This window comes from Pocillopora damicornis, chromosome 4 (genome assembly GCF_964200805.1).
Source record: "Pocillopora damicornis chromosome 4, jaPocDami1.2, whole genome shotgun sequence".
Lineage (NCBI taxonomy): Eukaryota > Metazoa > Cnidaria > Anthozoa > Scleractinia > Pocilloporidae > Pocillopora > Pocillopora damicornis.
Genome location: NC_142673.1, coordinates 18,941,422 through 18,959,360, shown reverse-complemented (window position 1 = coordinate 18,959,360; position 17,939 = coordinate 18,941,422). Strand labels below are relative to the sequence as shown.

Here is a 17,939-nt window from a genome sequence, read left to right as displayed (position 1 = left end):
TCCTGTTCCCTGTTTGAATGACTAAGTGTTAAACGCCTGATGAATAATTTTTGCCCAAGGTTGTTCCTGTCTACTTTGCTAAAAACAACTATTCTTCCATGACGGAATAACAGTCCACCGCACGTGAACACCCTCTCTACTCATCACCCCAACCCCTCTCCCAACTTGTATTCCATAACTATTCCTTGATCAAGTCACAGAAATGACAAAGCAAAATGCGCCTGGGAATTCCCTTTACTTCCGGCCTAGTCGGAAGTAAAGAACAGACCATTAGGAAATAAGTCGCTTCTCGACTCAACAACATCCAGAACTGAAGGATAATATACTAACCTGATTGCTCATTTCCCACGGTGACAGTTTCTATGCTTGTCCCAGTCTCCGCAGAAACTGAGTCCACACTGCTTCCACTTTCAAACTCAGCCCCACCATGTCCCGTGTCTGGTGGCAGAGGTGACCTGGGAGCACTATGCCCTGCTGAAGAGCCCTGAGCACTACAAGGAGGAACTTCATACTCATCTTCGCTTCCTTGACCTAATCACGAGTGGCATATGGATACTCGTAAATAACAACCACCCAAAAAATGAAAAGGCAGATAAACAGTGGTTTTAAACGATGACGTTTAAGCGATCGTACTTTATCGAACCCTCCACTTTGCTAAGACATAAGGCTAATCTTCGAAATGTCAGTATTTTAGAATTCGCTGCGTTGGTTTATCTTACTATTTCTTCAAGTTAATAATCACATAAGTACTTCACTTGTCAGTCAATGTAGCCCAATAATTTCCTTATATATTAAGTAGATGAAGGTAACTTTGTATGAGTTCAGGAAAATATCAAAACTCCATTTGCAAACTGCTCAAATCAAACAATTTCTCGGTACGTTTACCTGAAGCTGTATCAGACGACATGGCAGCTTCAACGGGCATTCCGATAGCTTGAGCAGCAGGAAGTGGCAAACCAGGAAGACTGAGACCTTGTCCACTCGCTTGGTCCTGAAGGCTAAGAGCAATGGCAAGCTCCACCATGGCTTCATCATCTGCATCTGGAGGCAGATCCAACATGCCTGGTAAGCCACCAGCACCAAGAAGTAAGGCCTCTAGATGACTGGCGGCACTTGCTATGGATGGCACCGCTGCTGATGGCTGGCTTTGTTCTTGAGCAGGCTCTTCTGGTGCAACCTTCAGAACAAGAGCGAAATTATTTTTCAAAGAATAAAATTGAGTTAATGACCTGTTCGCTATCAGCAGTGCTCGTGACAAAAAGGCTGGGAGGCCAAAACATTAATACTCAACATGCAGGAGGCGTAACGTTGGCTGTTTACAAGCAAGGCTTAGAAAACTACCTGGAGACCTCCCGGCCGTGGGTTAAGTCTTAATCACATTGCAAAGTAAAGGATGTGTGTCTGGTGACGGGAATTGTTACTTTTGGAACACAGTTTATTTCCTTTGTGCCTGAGATTATTGATTAGCCGCCTGATTGCTTGTGTTAAGTCAATGTTTGATTACGTCAAGTTTTTTGTTGCTGTATCATTGCAAGTTGTTATGTAATTTAGTTCACAATTCACTCATATTACACGCCGACGATAGACTTCTATTGCTGTAAAAGTATCGTGCGCTCCGCTACCGAGAGTTCACTACTTTGTCGTCTTCGCTACACTTTTCAAGCACTTAAGGAGCTCGACCAAAGTAAGTTACTTTTATTGTTTTACGCTCAAGTTAGTTTATTGTCTGTTTTAGTTATTAGTTGATTTCAGTATAGATTACCGTATAGTGTCATCGTTAGTTAGTCAATTATATTTATATAAGGGTCGTTTCGTTTTCTGTTGCCTTTTAGTTCGAACAACGCAATTCGCTACCACATTACAACCACAATCACTACCAACTTAGTTTTTAACCGCTACCCTACTCTTCGCTACTTGGCTACGAATGTCATATCTTCGTATCTTCGTTATAAACACTTGAAAGTGTTACACGTGGTATTTGTGCGTTCGTTTTGTTGAGCACGGTGAGCTAATCTACCTCGCCATCGTTACCAGACGCTATCCTGTGACTCTCCGGAAGTCACAGGAATTAGTATACAAAACTTCTAAATCACAAATTCCATTAAAAGAATAAACACCTACAAAAACCACCGAATAATACCTAAAAGGAGCACTATACCTCATGGGCCTCCGCAGCTTGCTGCCTCCCTGTCTCAGTTTCATCTGCTTCAGTTCCACTTGGTTCGTCTGGAGGGGTTCCATTGGCTCTATCTTGGTCTGCTTCATCATCTTCCCCATCAAATTCATCTCCTCCAGCTCCTTCCCCTACGGGTGTGTTGCACTGGAGAGGGGAGTTACCCGTCCCATGCCGGTGTTTGTGTATGAGTCGCATCAATGCCTGTTTGCAGGCAAAGCTGACAGATTGGTCCTAAAGAGATGACAAACAAGAAATTATGGTGCTAGTGTTCATTTAAAGGAGTTACGACAAGGCTAATGCATCTAAAAAATTCAGCCTAAATTTCATGTTGGTCATAAGCAGTTGGAGTTTTCATCTTTTTATCGTTAATTGTATCTTCTTTTTTATTTCAATTTTATCTTCTAGTCATCAAGCATCCTTGCTCGTTCTTGTTTTGTAGTCACCTTTTCTGTCTTTTTGTGATTGTGTCAGACAAATAATTTGTAGTAGTTTTGCATAGCATAAAAAGCGACTCAAAATTTAGCGCGAAAGTTGTTGGGCACCTTCGTCCCCAATACTATTGACAGAAAAAAAAATATGAGGACACATAATAAAACAATGGAATTATAAGAACCATGTGATGGGATACCACAGTAAATAATTAAAAAAATGGTTTCCTCGAATACAAATGAAGAGAGGAATAACTCACGGACTTATTTGATATGTGATAGTACGAAAGAACGTAAACGAGTAACAAAAACTCTAAATATTGAGCTTATGATCATGGTAAACGAGCCAAAGCCTCCAAGAGGAAACAAATCAAGCAGTCCAGAGAAGATGAAATAAAAAATAACTTAAAACTTGAATTACAAACTGTGCGCACATTTTCATCATACATACCTCGCACAGCAGCATTTTCACGTACTGTTTGACGGCAAGTCCAACTTTGGAGGGATCTGCTATTGCAAAGGCATGGACGATGTCAACAAGAGCTGTCACCGTCGACTCCACATTTTGGAATCCTGAAATTAAAACAACCTTTTATCACTATTCTGCAAAACAAAATTCTTTTAAAAAAGACTGATATGATCTTTCCAAACTTGTGAAGACAGCACCTGCGCACGTGCAATGCACGTGCTTTAAAATTTGAGCCCTTGCAAATTTTACATTCTCTTTTTGTAACCTTACCAATAGAAGACAATGGCGACAGAACAAGGTTTACAGGTTGACAACTGTGCAGCTTCCAAAAGGCATTCATTAGACATACAGCGAAATGGTGCTTCTCATCACTCTCTGGCAAGAGAAAACAATAAATTTTAATCGACAACGCTATTATCGCATTCCATTTCATTATTGTGAAAGATTATGTTGCTCCAAGAAGGAGTCGAACCTTCAACCTTCCGATTAGTGCTTCGGATGCTCTAGCGCTAAGCTGTAGGAGACTCTTGGTTCATGGTGACATATTTCCTGCAGACTGCTTAAAACGTTCTACACCAATTCGTCAACCAATCGTTTATGTTCACAAATAAGACTTACACCAACGACGATAAGATCTGCCGAATGGGAATTTTGTCAGTCTTATTAACGCCCAAGTCGCAAATGAGGTTAGGTGCCCGAGGGGCCTGGGTGGGTGCAACCGCAGTCGCACCCCGAGGCGTTAGAACACCCGACTGGCCAACCCAACCCGTAACCCAGCCACGAAAAAAGATGAATTGCGTTGAGTTCGTTAAACTGAAAAGAGGTGAACACAGTGTGACTAAACAACAAGTTCCAAACAAAGCATGCATTGTCATAATTGAAAACAGTAGAATTTTATAGTACGAATAATCATATTACATAGCGACAAATGTATTGAGCCAACACTGTCGTTACTGATCCGTTTGTCAACTTACCATCTCTTGTCTTTTGTTCAGGCAGGACGGTATACTTTGCCAGATTACTGGGTCTTGTAATGGCCACAGATCTAGCACTCACCACCAGATGCTGGAAACTCTCCACATCCAGTTCACTGACATTCACCACAACCTCTTCGGTTTCTTCTTTATTTTCTGTCTCAGGTGTCTTTTCAACTTCTGTATCTTTCTCTTCTTCCTTTGTTTCTTCTTCATCACAAGGACTTTCAAGCTTACAGAGGAAGTTTACTACTTGTGAAAGCTGTGCCTGATCCTGAAGTAAACAAACGCTATTTAACCAGCAATCTAGATACATGTTACAAAATGTTCATCTCTAACCATTACAAATAGAAGAAAGCATGAAAATAGCCCTGAATGCCTTAGAATGACTGCCCCGTTAAAAACCTTCTATTTATTCCATTGTTCAACACAAAAATTTGATTTTACATCATAAGTCATTTTGGGGTTTTATTCCGCACACTCCTAAAATCTTATCTACAGTTGTCTTCTTCATGCTTATCAGCTCTGCAAAATGAACGCCACAAAGCAAGAACTATACGTTTCATCCAAGAACACTACTATTTTTTATACCGGGTATCTACATTACATACGTTTATTCTTAGAACCGCCCCTGGGCAAACAAATGAAGAAAATGTTGGACAATAATAAGCTCGGGGATATCATTTGGAAATTTACAAGACCATTATCCATCAAAGAAACCGTAAGGGGAATCACCAGTAAGGGATCACTATTACGGTAATGGGTGTCATTTCATATGCAGTTCGTGGAGACAAGCACTCTTCTTTGTAGTGCAGAGCAACAAGATCTACTGTAAACACTGGCGTGTAAACCACACTCGTAGATAAGCTACTATCAAATTTGGCAACTCAAATTTTGGAAAAAAGGTTTTGAAGAGAAATCGAAAGAAATCACAGGTAGAGTCGTAAGAAAGCTGCTTTGCGTTGGTTGCTTTATCTGGCTTGTACCCGTGTAAACTCGCTGAAAACGGAGAATACTTTGAAACTGTACCTTGTGGCTGTGATAAGAAACTTTGGACGGATGTAAAGTGGCGAGGAGAGTCTGGGCTTGATGTTGGACACTGGATGGCATAGCACTGGTCATGAGTGAGGTAGCAGCATCAAGTGCCGACTGCCTTGAGGACCCATCCTGAGACACAAAGCTGGAGAAGCAGCCATCGACCACCTCCAGTAAGTGCACCACCAGTCTGAAACAAACAAGTTGTTTAGTTCTACAATGGAAACTTAAATATCTGACAGGAATAAACCACACAGTGACAGTCACTCCTGAGCCTGCAGTTACACTCACATTTACAAATAAATACCACAATGGTGACCTTCATTTTTGTTTAAAAAGAAAAAAAAAAAACCAAGACGCACAGTGTCCTGTATGAGGTAGAATGTTGAGTGCATCATGCAGCCAAACCCCCGTAACCATTATGCCCTATACATGTCTCAAACATGACCCGGGTTGAAAGCAAGGACACACTTCAGTATAACAATCAAAAGTGAAAAAAGTAGCCCCATTGATAAGCTACCCAAAAGGGTAATTATAACAGTAGTTCCCTTACTTGTCAGAGGGTGTCATTGGAGGAACTGAGTTTACTATTTCCGTTTCAGTATCCACACTAGCTGCACTGCCCAGACCAGGCGTAGAAGAAATCTCCTCCTGAGGATCATCAGGCCAACCAAACGCCTCTTTTGTTTTGGTATACACCTTCACTGAGTCCAACATGGTCACTCCTGATGGGTCTAAAGACTGGCCAACTAAACAGGCAAATACAAGATAATAAGTGTGAAGCTCCCCTAAACTGTGCCAAGCATTCAGTTAGTACAATAACCAATAACCTGATATGAACTGTTCACAGAGCTTATAATTACATGTATATGTTCCAGATTTTGTACAACTGTCTGTGCGTAAACTCTTATGCATGGAGACAAATCTGGACCTGTATGATTGAGCAAGCGCAGGCTACGTGTATTTTCAAAGACAAGGGCAAATCTAAGGTCCTTAAAAAGATTATTTCAGAGCAAATGACGAACGACTAACGCTCGAAAAGTCAGCTTTAGAAACTCTTTTACAATTTACATCATCAATCCAGTTGATAAAACAAAATTATCTCGTTTTTCACATACATTTTTCGATAAAATCCCCGGAAAGCAAGAGAAACAGCAAGAGCACAACAATTTTGCGGGAAACGTGGTGGATGATAAAAACAAATAAGAATCAATATTTACTTACTGAACAAAGAAAACTTTTTGTCAGCAGTCAATGATTCCTCTCTTGTAAATGGAAGATCAAACCATCTATTTCTCGTTAGTGTCAACTGAATAACTCTGCCAAAGATTTCTACAAAGGATGGCGCTTTCTCCACTGACTGACAGCCAATTTGAATTCTCACACCAACCATTATAACACGAGGGTTTGTGTTGGTTATCTCAATATTGAAACCATTTGGCTGTAAAGTAAAAAATTGAATACATTTAGACCAGTTTAACACGATGGTAACACACCCACACACTCAAAGCAGTGAAAAAACTGGTATTAACACTTCCCATACCAGATTTTTGATCATCAAAGACGATGGAAATAAGTGACGAGTGAAAAAAAGCTAGTGTGTCAACAAACTTTTACTGCCATTCCCCAGAAAACTCCTAGTTTTGTTCCAAACACTTCTGTACTCATCTCCACTAACCAAGAGCAAAGAACAGGCTCCATTTTTTCTTTCTTAACAAAGGACTAACATCATGTTTATCTGAGATAAAACGTTGCAAATGATAACTTTAGCCTTCTAACCCCTAGAGTGACTAGCATCTTATCTCTCCTTACAATATCACCCCTCAATCACCAACTAATGAAGCTCTTGATTGTTAAACAAATTCTCCTTGTCAGCAGCTTAGGAAATATACTGGGAACAGTATGCATGTTGATGTTAGCGTATAAAGGATTAAAGGTCCTTTTCATACATGTAAGTCCTCGCCCAACTTTATCTTCAATTTTCAGTGTTATCCAGAACAACTCGATCAGCGCACAAAGGAAGTGTAACCTAATGCCTATATTTCATATTGTAACAAGCAAAGTATGTTCAAACCTTTGTACTTGCGATATACATTCCAGCAGTCATTAGTCTGTGTTTTACTTGCTGCACGTTATAAACTTGAAGAATATCTCCTCCACCAAACTCTACTTCATTGAAAAATGGTTGACAGTGCTCAAAGAAATCCACTGGGAAACTGACAGCTGTGGATTTTACTCTGGCTTTGGATGTTTTCTTCTTGCGAACAGGCTTCACTATGTTGAGGGGCCTATACATGAGCAGAAGAAAAAACGGCAACATAAATTATCGTAGTCATCGTAATGATTATCTTCCTTTTCAATAATAATTGACTCAAATTTGTAATTAAACTGATAGAGAAGAGTCCAAAAGATTCATCTCGTAGCGGTTTACTTCAAAATCTTCCAATTGATTTATATGACTTTTTACTAAAAGGGTTTGCGCGTTTAACTGCGTTTTGGTCCAGGGACGGTTTAATAACTCCGGCGACGGTGAAGCAATCGTAATGGAGCTCAAGAAAGTCCGGCGACTGTTAAATGCATCAAGTGACCGCAAAGTAAGCTCACTGACGGTCAAGGAAGTCCACATAGTCTCAGTGGTAGAGCACCAAAGCACGGTATTGGAAGGGCTGGGGCTGGGGCTCGATTGCTTGAGAGGATTCAGAAGCTTTTTTTCTTTGTTCCGCGCTTGTGACGAGACGAAAAAAGGGTATTTCTCTATACTCAGAATTTTTTATTTAAAGACCGACCACTGACCTCACAGGTTGGAATTCAGGAGCCATCCAATAGCCAGTATGCTCAGCACTGGCCATGAATACACGAAGGCTGCCATCTTCGCAAAGGAGAATCATGGTGGTGCGTAGCTGATCAGACGTGCTCACAGAATGGCGGATAGCTACCATGTCTTGAGTTTTTGCTTTAGATGATGTTGCTTTAATCTCCTGGATCTGGTGAACAGTGAGCCATTTCAAAGCTTTAGATCTCCTTTGTGAAAACGTTACTGTAGATTGTTGGGAAAGGTTGCTACCAACAGATATCACACATGCACAATGCACAGATTGAATGATGATACATCTGAAGCCTCGGAAACTGCTTTTCAAGACTTTGAACCAATCAAGTATCATTTTTGATGCCCAAAATGTTTACGACAGTAAGTACCATTTACACTTGCATGGTTAATACTGGAAGCAATCTACACACTTTCACTTACAAATTTACAACTATATCATCCTTAATTGACATCCCTGAATACAGCTTAATTCCCTTGTGAATATGGTTTAGTTGTTTAACGTTATTTTAAAAGTTCCCTTTACCAATATTTGATGTGGTTTGACCATCAACACCACAGGAACACCAGCTGTGTGTGTCAGACAACACACCAGTCCAGGATGCTGTGGCACTTCGCTCCACTGACACAGAGCAGCATACTGGGAGTTTTTGTTACCGCCTGAACTGCTCTTGAAGTTCACTGGAAACATCTTCTTAATTTCCTTTTGGTCTTTGCTCCAAGGAGCAACGAACGTTTTTCCTGTAAAAATTGATAAATGTACCATTCAGCAATGACACAACTTCTTATGCAAGGGTGCACACTGAACATTGATACCGGGAAGGTAAAATATGTCATGGATAAACCTTAAGTGTGTTTGTGCTTTCATACTGTAAGTTCAGAACCAGACAAAACAAGAAGAAAAGCCCCTAAGCTGCAATTGGTATTGTGTATTTATAAGTATGTTTAACTCGTGGACATTATGACGCTTCTGGAAACTTCTTAGGAATTTATGCTACCGCTGCTGTTTTCCTTTTTCCTTGTCTAGATTTTGGTTTATTTGTTTTATCGCTTGGATGGTTCGAAAACTTGAAAGTGGAACTATTACAGTTCATATCAATATATTATACTTTCCTCTGCAAGACTTAATGACTGAATGAAATAAATTACACCTCTACTATACAGATTCACCGCTCCCGACCCCCCCCCCCCCCGAGAGAAAAATACTTTTATGGTGTATAATAGATATAGCTGCTATTTCATCCAGTGCATACATTACCTTGACTGTAACTAAAGAACAGCAGCTGTAAGATGTGAGAGTAATACACTGACACTCCTCCGCCGGCAACTTGGCCATTGGAATCTTGTAAATCAGAATGTTCAATGGGTAATGTATTCGTCAGATAAAAAGGGCCATTGATTGCATTGCTGGTTTCATCCATAGGCTGAAGATATAGCTGTCCTCCTGATGACATTAGTATCAAACTTTGATCGGTGTCATTAAAAATGAAGCTGATATCTCTGATCTTTCCACTTGGTAGCAGGAAGTAGTACAGAGGACTCAGCGCATCTTGAGACAGATCATAAATCTACAGAAAAAGAACAAAGAGACACAGTGCCAGTTTACAGAGTTAAGAGTGCTAGAAAGACCCTTGCCAGGGCTTGAACCAAACCTTTAAGCGGTAAGAGCCCAACATGCTTAAACTTCGTTTAGTATAGTTTAACACAAACACGTTTGAATTTTAACACAACAAGACAGACATAATCGTAAAAGTCAACTTGTCTGTCTTGTTGCGTTGAAATTCAAACTTGTGTTTGCGTTAAATTATGCCTGATATTACGTCTCTTGCCGAATTTAAGAATTACCTTGGTTCATTAGCTTAATAAGAACGTTCCAATTTGTATAGTTAACGTTTTATTCTGGGTTGTACTTAATGTAGCTTGTAATATTTAATTTTGCATTTTGTAAGAGGTTGGTGTGTTGCCTAACCGGCTTTTACAGACCTTATTGAGATGGTGATGATGATGAATTAAATATTACCTTAACAAAGTCGGCAGTGACCAGAGCTAGTTGTGTTTGTGACCCGGGAAGCCAAACAGCTTTGATGATAAAATTTCCAGTCTCCAGTTGAGGATGAAGAGCAAGGTGATCCACCACAGATCCAGAACTGCTGAATGTCAGCACATGGCAATCCTTCAGTCCACACACTGCCAGAAAGTCCTCATTGCAGGGGTTCCCTGAGATAGATAAAACTGTAAAGGGTACCTGAGCTGTTGCAAGGCGTGTCAAGGTTAGTTTTCTCTTGCTGGAATCAGCTTGCTTTAAGAGAGCTGATAATTGAAGAACTGTAATCTAAGAAACAAAAATAACCAAAAAATTATTTAGTACCAAAAACATGAAAGTACTTTACATTTGTATAACATTGAAATGAGCAACAGCACAGTGCATCACATCAGTTGAGAAAATGTGATCAAAAGGGTTGAAAGGAAGATTGTTTACCTATTTAATTTGCGCAAAAATTGTTTTCAGGTGGCTGGTTTACTGAACATAAACAGGATATGACTTGTGAGTACTTGTAAGTGTAATCAACACTTTCACACATTTAGGTAGATAAAGATAGCTTACTCTGATGTCTCATTGACTCCTCAAAAAAACGTTTGCTCTGAATGGCTATTGAAATAATTTGTGTTCTGATTTTACAAAATTAAATTAAAAAAGCGCCAATACAGGTGCATGTGCAAAGAAATAACTAATTGTCAGAGAACTACCTTGCCCTTTTCATGGCTAACGGCCAGATGTTGCCTTCTCCCCTTTGGTGATGCCAAGCAACACATGGCAACACGCCTCAGGACATGTGCACCGATCAGCTGTCGGATGGTTTGTCCTTGTTCTCCACTGAAAGTCATCCTAACATTCTCAAAAGCTCCTTCTTGAGATCCCAAAGTTGGAACCTGAATTTTTTACGGAACAAGAAACTGATAAAAGTGACAAACACTAACTACTAATGCGAACAAATACTTGATTATCTACAAGGTTAATTTTGTGAAATGCACCAAGTGATTGAAGAAAATCGCGACAGAAAATAACATGAATTCCATACTTGCATCACAATTTTGCAAATCCATTCATTTTGAGTACATGTGTTTTAGCATTGGTTAGAAATAAAACCACGAATTTAACTTCTGCTGAGGTAGACAACCATCAAAGAGGTACATGTACGTATAAAAGAAAATAGTAAAAAGGCTTAAGAAGATGACTTAGGACACCGACTTTAGTGTACCATTAAAAAAAACACTAGTTAGGCTCCAATTTTCAAGATGCACAAACTGGGAAAAAGCTCTTAAACTAAAAACTAACCAAAAGTTGATCAGTATTCTCCACGCTCTTGTCCGTCAAGTGCAGTTGTGTCATAGAACCCTTTATAGCCTTGGACACTCCCATTCCAACACTACTGGGCCCTCCCGCATCAGGCCCCATCAGCCACTGAAGAAGGTCTAAGGTAGTTGTTATCACAGAAGAGTTCTCCAGTTGGCTGACAAGTCCAATCTTGTGCTTCTGTGGGTAAAACAAGTTACCTAAAATCAATTTTTAAGTTAAAAGGGAAAACGCTAAAAAATTGGTGGACTCACATAATCATGGAAAGTATTTTCAGAGAAGACCATCGAGCAATAGGAAAAGAAAGCTTAGCTTCACAACATAAAATGTTGCTACAAGAAAAAATGTAGTAAATGTAGGTTTTATTTCATATGGAACACACTAAAGTTGATCCACAGTAATGTGACTTTAAGGCAGCTGCTTCAACATTTCCGACAATTCAGTTCATTTTGTGCCCATGATGTGAGTTGAGCTTATTATACAGGTCACACCCTTCCAAAACTATCTCGCCAATTTTAATTACAAAAATATGAAAAACCTAATCTCTAAGATCAATTATCAAACCTCAAGCTGCTTTGCCAAGGCTTCCACAGACTTAGACGTAAGTGCTGAATCTTCAAGGCCACCATCATTTCCCGTTCCACTTGAACATGCTATTCCAGGAGTAGCAGCAGCTGTAGATGAGCTTGCTCCAGAAACCGAGGATGATACTTTACTAGAGGTGGAACCTTCAGCATCATCATGTCCTTCATCCATTTCTCCTGTGGCAAATGGTGACGGTGGAACAGCTACCTGACTATCCCCTCCACTGCTTGGGGTGCGTTTAACCAAAGCCTACCAAAGAAAGAGTGGCTTACTTTATCAAATGATCTGACGAGCAGCATAATCATTCAAAAGATTGTTATCCATCAAATATACGTGTATCTTAAATGGCTTCGCAGTGAGGGTATTTCTCAAATATGAGGTTGATTGGAACATTTAAGTGTTTGGCCAGCGTGGCCTGTGCCAGCCCAGTTTGCGTTTAATACAATAACCAAGTCAATCCAATATGCAATCAATTCGATTGATACAATTGCAACAGGTACACCACCTAGTGTATCTTACATAAAATTTAAATAAGAAGGAGGAGGAAATTATACGTTTGCCTGCAACTTTGTTAGGTCTCGTGTAATCTATATAGAGTAACAAACCTTTGCTGTAAACTAAACATAATTGATGTGAGTGCAACAGTTGAACATTTCCTTACCCCCTAAAGTAAAAAGGAAGCCTTTATATGGGCCTAAGTGGCCCATGGGGCCAGTGCTTACCTTCGGTTTTCTTAGCATGAAGCAGCTAGGAGTATTGCTACTCCCCCCTGGATGGGATGCTAGTCCATTGCAGGGTTACCCCCAGCACATTTGCTGGTACCCATTTGTACGCCTGGGTGAAGAGAACCATTGTGAGAGTAAAGTGTCTTGCCTAAGAACACAATGACCCCGGCCAGGGCTCGAACCCGGACCACCTGATCCGGAGTTGAGCGCACTAACCCCTTACCCCTGCCTGTCCTTAATCAGGCTATCCAACTGAACTTCCTTACCACAATCACAAACTTAATTGCTTTGTTATAGATGGTTCAGACAATTAAAAACAATACATGTACCTCACTGTACAGCAATCCAGTAGAGATGGTCTTTACAGAAGAAACTACAAACCATTGACTTGTAGGCTGTACAGCACATGTGATACGTGATAACATCCAAATAACAAAGAGAATCAAAGCACCCAAGCATTCACATTTTAGGCAAATGTTTGATATTGAAAGGGACAACACTTACTGTACAGCTTCCATCTTCTTTAGCCCCACAATCACAAAAGAACGAACCATACTTGGCGTATGAGATGTCATGATCTTTATGGCAGACTTTAGCACATATTGTGCACACGCCAACCCCATCATTCATCTTACAGGTGTGGCAGTGGTACCAATGTTGGTTCATAAACTCTTTCTGAGTCATTGTAAATGTACAGAGCTTGTTGCAAAGAGAATCTTCATCCTTAGAGGGAGAGATAGAATCATCACAATTTTAGAGGAATCCATGCCAAAATACACGAACAGAGTAACATATGATGATCTTGAGGAAAGGACATCCTTTATGACTTTTATTTGACAATAATGACCTTAGAAACATTCTCGATGAAATTCTAAGCCTACTTTGGCCTGATGTTAAGAAACTGGGGAGTGTAAATAAATCTGTCAAAAAATTTCTACTCCTAGTGAAGCCAACTGGACTGGACCATAAAAGACATAAGGGTCTACAAAGCACCTGACTATAAATTGTTGTGATTTCATGGGACATAAAAAACAAGAATAAGACCCTATCACTATTGACCCTAATTTTCTTTTCACTTACCGACTCTTCTCCACCAGAGTCTTCATCATCACCACCCATATCATCCATCCAATCAGATTCTACATCCTGCAGCAATGATTCACCATCAACTGGGCACAGTGATGGTGAGGGAGGGCATTCCTTTTCTGAGGAGTATTTAAGAGCTCTCATTAGCTCTGCTAGATACCGGAGAAGAGGCCCAGCAGCTTCTACAATGCCACTCTCTTTTCCTTTCTCGCCACTATCTGCTACCATGAGAAGTTGGGTTTTGCTGGAAGAAAGATAAACAAACTTTTGAAATTTCATGTGTAACTCCCCAAACTTTATTTATTAGACCTACAGCCTGTAGCAACTTATTTCAATGTTAACCACAATTAAGAATAAGACTGAGAATAAAAGATGACAGAGTTAACACAATCAAGTATCAGCAACCTTCGACTTGCAGAGGATAAGACTGATAAAGAAGAGGTAATCTTTGCTTCGTTTAGGCATACCATTTCTCCAGCCACTTAATGATGGCAGCACAGAGTGTAAGATGTCCTGCTCCATCACCTGCACTGGCCAGCACAGCAGCTGTGTTCATGAGGTCACCAAATTTGGATCCAATATTACTCCACTCTCCAGGGACATCTGGCAGGAGCTCATTTCCCAATGGAATTAAGCATTTTAGCAGGCAGTGGCTTACTTCTTCACCAACAGGGCTGTACAAATAACACCATAACATGTCATTCCAAACCATAACCCACAGAAATACTTTGAATCTATTTTGTGATGAGTGTTACATGTACAGTGTATATCTATCTACACACAGGACTTCTCACCTCTTGCCATCTTAAAGTTCACAAAGTTTATCATGAAGTGTCAATTCCTTTTCATACATTTTTAGAAGATGACTAATTAGGCAACATACCAAAAGCAAAAATTTAAAGAGATCCATTTACCAGTAATTAAGTCATTAAACCTTCATTTTACATTCTAAGCTTTACCTCACTCTACATTACAAGGCCCCTCAGGGTGTTATACCTTGACTCCTTGACAATATGAGTGGCAAATGTCTGTAAGAGAAGTCTGTTATCTGCCATCTTTCCAGTGTTCCCTTTGTCTTCTTCCACTCCTAAGATGATCCTTCTCAGCCATGCCTCAATGTTTGCATGGTCTATGTGGCAAAGCTCAGAGAGACTTGAACATAATGAGCGCATACTGGAGTTTACAGGTTTCTCAGCTGTGAAAAAATAAATGACATTTGCACATTTTGTAAAAGTAGTTCTTAAGTTAACAATGACCATGATGTTAAATTCAACAAAATTTACCAAGTTGCAGGAAGCGAACTGCCAGTTTCAGTGTTCTATTGACATATCCAAGAGATAGGCGCTTGTTTGCAGAGAACACAATAACTTGGCAGAGTTCTCTGTTCTTTGAGTACAACTGATCCAATAGTGAGTGGTCAGACACTTTGTCTAACAAGGAATCCATGTATTTCAAACAGTCCACCAGAACCTCTTCACCAATATCAGATCTAAGAACGAGAAAAATGATCACTGCATTTCCAAACTCTATTCTTGATATATTAATGCTGAACAATAATAATTTGACTCTTTGACGTACCTACTAGCTCTTGACTGGTCTAAAAGAAGTTTGTGACATTTTGATAGCACATAAGACTGAATACAATTGGCAAATTTGTCACTGTCTGTTGAGTCAATGACTCGCTCCAAGATGGTGTTACACTGTTCAGACAAATACTCTGTAGTGGCATCCACCATAAGTGGTACTATGTTATCACACAGTTGCTTCCCCAAGGCAGTTTGCATTGAGTGTTCCTCTTTTGGACACCACCTTGTGAGCAGAAAAAAAAAATCACTGAATGAGGGATTTTGGATGAGAAAATTGAGACACAGCATGTGCAATAAATGTGGTGAAATCTTATCTTTTCAACCTAAGAATTAAGAGAGTTGCTTTCTTAACCCTTCCTCCCAAGAGTGACTTGCATATAATTTCTCCTTATAATATCCCTAAAGGACCTGATCACCAACAAAAGAAGCTCTTGATTGTGAAATAAATTCACCATGTCAGCACCTCAAGACAATGTATAGAAAACAGTATTGAGAACATGCAGCCTGATATTACCGTTATATTACAGTTTAAAAGCACATGTGGCAAGATTCATGAATTTGATACAAATTGAAATATTTACTATTGCCACAGTGTCTAATATCATTCTGTTTCCAGGTTTATGAGAGTGCACAGTAAGTGATTTTTCCATCCAAATCAATTTAGGAGAGAGTTAGATAAATTTTACACCCAGAGTTTAAATAGAATGGCATTAACAAAGACTTACGAAAGCAAATCAGCAGCTAGCTGAACCAATGAGTGAAGAGTGTGTTTAAGAGCTGGTGCAATATCCAAGATATTACCACTGCAGACAGCCAACACATGAGCTGACACCAGAGAATCCAGAAAGTTTTCTGTGCCGACTTCAATTAGACATGATGATGTCTTCCATGATGATGCAGAGGGAAAATTTGTGAGCACAATGTTGTTCCATTTCTCCAAATGTTTTTTCACAGATGAGGGAAGACCTGCAAAAAATAAATTTTTTTTTAAGAAAGTTAAAAAAGCTTTTTTCTGCCTTGCAATGCCATATCTTGGTAAAGTATTAGGATAACTTCAGTTGATAAATTCCAAGTTATCAAGACTCATTCAACTTGCATACCTGCCAAGAATGTCACTGAAAGACATGAGTGTTTAGGAAGTCGCATACACCCAATCTTTAGGACACTGGAGTAGGCCTGCAATGCCTCCATTCCCTCACTATCGTCATTCTTCTGCTTTGTAGCATCAAACAGCAAACAAAGCCTAAAAACAAGAAATAAGTTAAAATAAAACTGATGGCAAACACATTTTCTTGGATATCGAACTCTTAGTGTAGTGTGGTGCTGTCTAAGAGAAGGATTTATTCAAAAGACTGGGTTTTGGAGAATTACACTCGCTCATTCCTTATTTCACAACTCTCAGTTAAGTAAACATTTAGGACAGGGTTACATTTCTAAGACTGAGAACAACAACAGCTTTGCTTCACAGTATTGTCACATTCTAATACTCCTTACCCAACAAATTTCTGATATAATGAAATCAAGTCAATGAGTGCAGGCAATAACTCATTGGCATTTTCCACAACAAGGGTTAAATCAGGATCTTCATCACAGTTTCCAAAGAGAGAATTTAGAGCCACATGAGTTTTTCCAATGACAGCATCAAGTGTGCAAAGGCTCAGTAGTCCTGGTAGTTTATAAGGTCTGTCAGCCTGGACAAGTTCAGTGTGAAGTTTCAACATCTACACAAATAACAAACAAATCACCATAATTATAAGATTATTGCATGAGGCAGAAGGAAAGAAATATGATGCCCCTGGCTATTGCAAAGGGGAAGAGAACACTAAGATCTACATATGACACACAGATTATAGCAAACCTTGAGTTTCCCATTGTGAAACAAATTTTCTCAATTTTTAAATTGATTGTTTTGGAACCCCTTGTATAACCCATATTTAGGTACATTAGTTTTAGTCACCCACAATGGCGATAAGGTCTCCAATCATAGTCACCATGATGTTCTACAGTGTTAATGGTACACAAGTTAAGAGGTCAATTACATCATGTATCCTTTTCTGTCAAAAAAAAAAAAAACATTCAAGACCAAGTGCTATCTAAAACTTTCAGCAATTCAACTCTCAAAAAACCATAGATCAAAAACTTTAGGTTGTATGGTGTAAATTATCCAAAAAGGTGCTGTTAACAAAGTCACTCCCATTCCATCTTCAAAAAACATTCTTCACAGAGATTTAAACAGAATATAAGCTTCAGTTTGTATATGTATGTATAAATAAAGAGCCATTGACCTTTGATCAACAGAAACATAAAAATTAGTCCGTACAATGCAATAATCATTACCTCTATCAAGAACTGTTTTGCCATCATGACACTGTGATGGAGATCACCACTCAAACTTGTTACTTTATCAATCATTTTCTTAGAGTCTTCACTGGACATTCCTTGATCAACAAGACTGTTCTGTAGGGTGAAACAAGATTATTACTATGGCTGATCCAAAATTTACAACCGACTATGATTCTGACACCCCTGATCCAAGCAGCACCTAAAATATTCATCAAAAGGCTGAATAAATCAAATATATGGCCTAGCGTGCCGATAGATGTAATTCACTTCGGTTGGTAGAGCGTGCGACTACATAATCAGAAGGTCTTGGGTTTAAATTCTCCTTGTGAATTCTGATGTTTTCTCCATTCCAC

The 17,939-nt window shown here is 39.4% G+C and overlaps 1 protein-coding gene across 3 annotated transcripts in view; it reads right to left on the bottom strand.

Annotated features, from left to right (window-relative positions):
* Positions 1-17,939, bottom strand: part of LOC113668213 (E3 ubiquitin-protein ligase UBR4) — a 65,798-nt gene that overhangs the window by 33,005 nt on the left and 14,854 nt on the right. For all 3 annotated transcript variants that reach the window (XM_027184099.2, XM_089205390.1, XM_027184098.2), the window contains exons 18-44: positions 17,581-17,700; positions 16,738-16,964; positions 16,344-16,486; positions 15,969-16,209; positions 15,236-15,466; positions 14,941-15,146; positions 14,654-14,852; positions 14,125-14,331; positions 13,652-13,901; positions 13,076-13,294; positions 11,826-12,095; positions 11,244-11,441; positions 10,655-10,837; positions 9,927-10,238; positions 9,165-9,474; positions 8,433-8,647; positions 7,876-8,066; positions 7,157-7,370; positions 6,307-6,523; positions 5,636-5,831; positions 5,077-5,272; positions 4,048-4,321; positions 3,344-3,448; positions 3,056-3,177; positions 2,159-2,407; positions 886-1,177; positions 331-531 (exon numbers count right to left, since the gene is read on the bottom strand). In XM_027184099.2, coding sequence (XP_027039900.2) covers positions 331-531; positions 886-1,177; positions 2,159-2,407; positions 3,056-3,177; positions 3,344-3,448; positions 4,048-4,321; positions 5,077-5,272; positions 5,636-5,831; positions 6,307-6,523; positions 7,157-7,370; positions 7,876-8,066; positions 8,433-8,647; positions 9,165-9,474; positions 9,927-10,238; positions 10,655-10,837; positions 11,244-11,441; positions 11,826-12,095; positions 13,076-13,294; positions 13,652-13,901; positions 14,125-14,331; positions 14,654-14,852; positions 14,941-15,146; positions 15,236-15,466; positions 15,969-16,209; positions 16,344-16,486; positions 16,738-16,964; positions 17,581-17,700 — 5,788 coding nt within the window. The remainder of the gene's footprint in view (positions 1-330; positions 532-885; positions 1,178-2,158; positions 2,408-3,055; positions 3,178-3,343; positions 3,449-4,047; positions 4,322-5,076; positions 5,273-5,635; positions 5,832-6,306; positions 6,524-7,156; positions 7,371-7,875; positions 8,067-8,432; positions 8,648-9,164; positions 9,475-9,926; positions 10,239-10,654; positions 10,838-11,243; positions 11,442-11,825; positions 12,096-13,075; positions 13,295-13,651; positions 13,902-14,124; positions 14,332-14,653; positions 14,853-14,940; positions 15,147-15,235; positions 15,467-15,968; positions 16,210-16,343; positions 16,487-16,737; positions 16,965-17,580; positions 17,701-17,939) is intronic.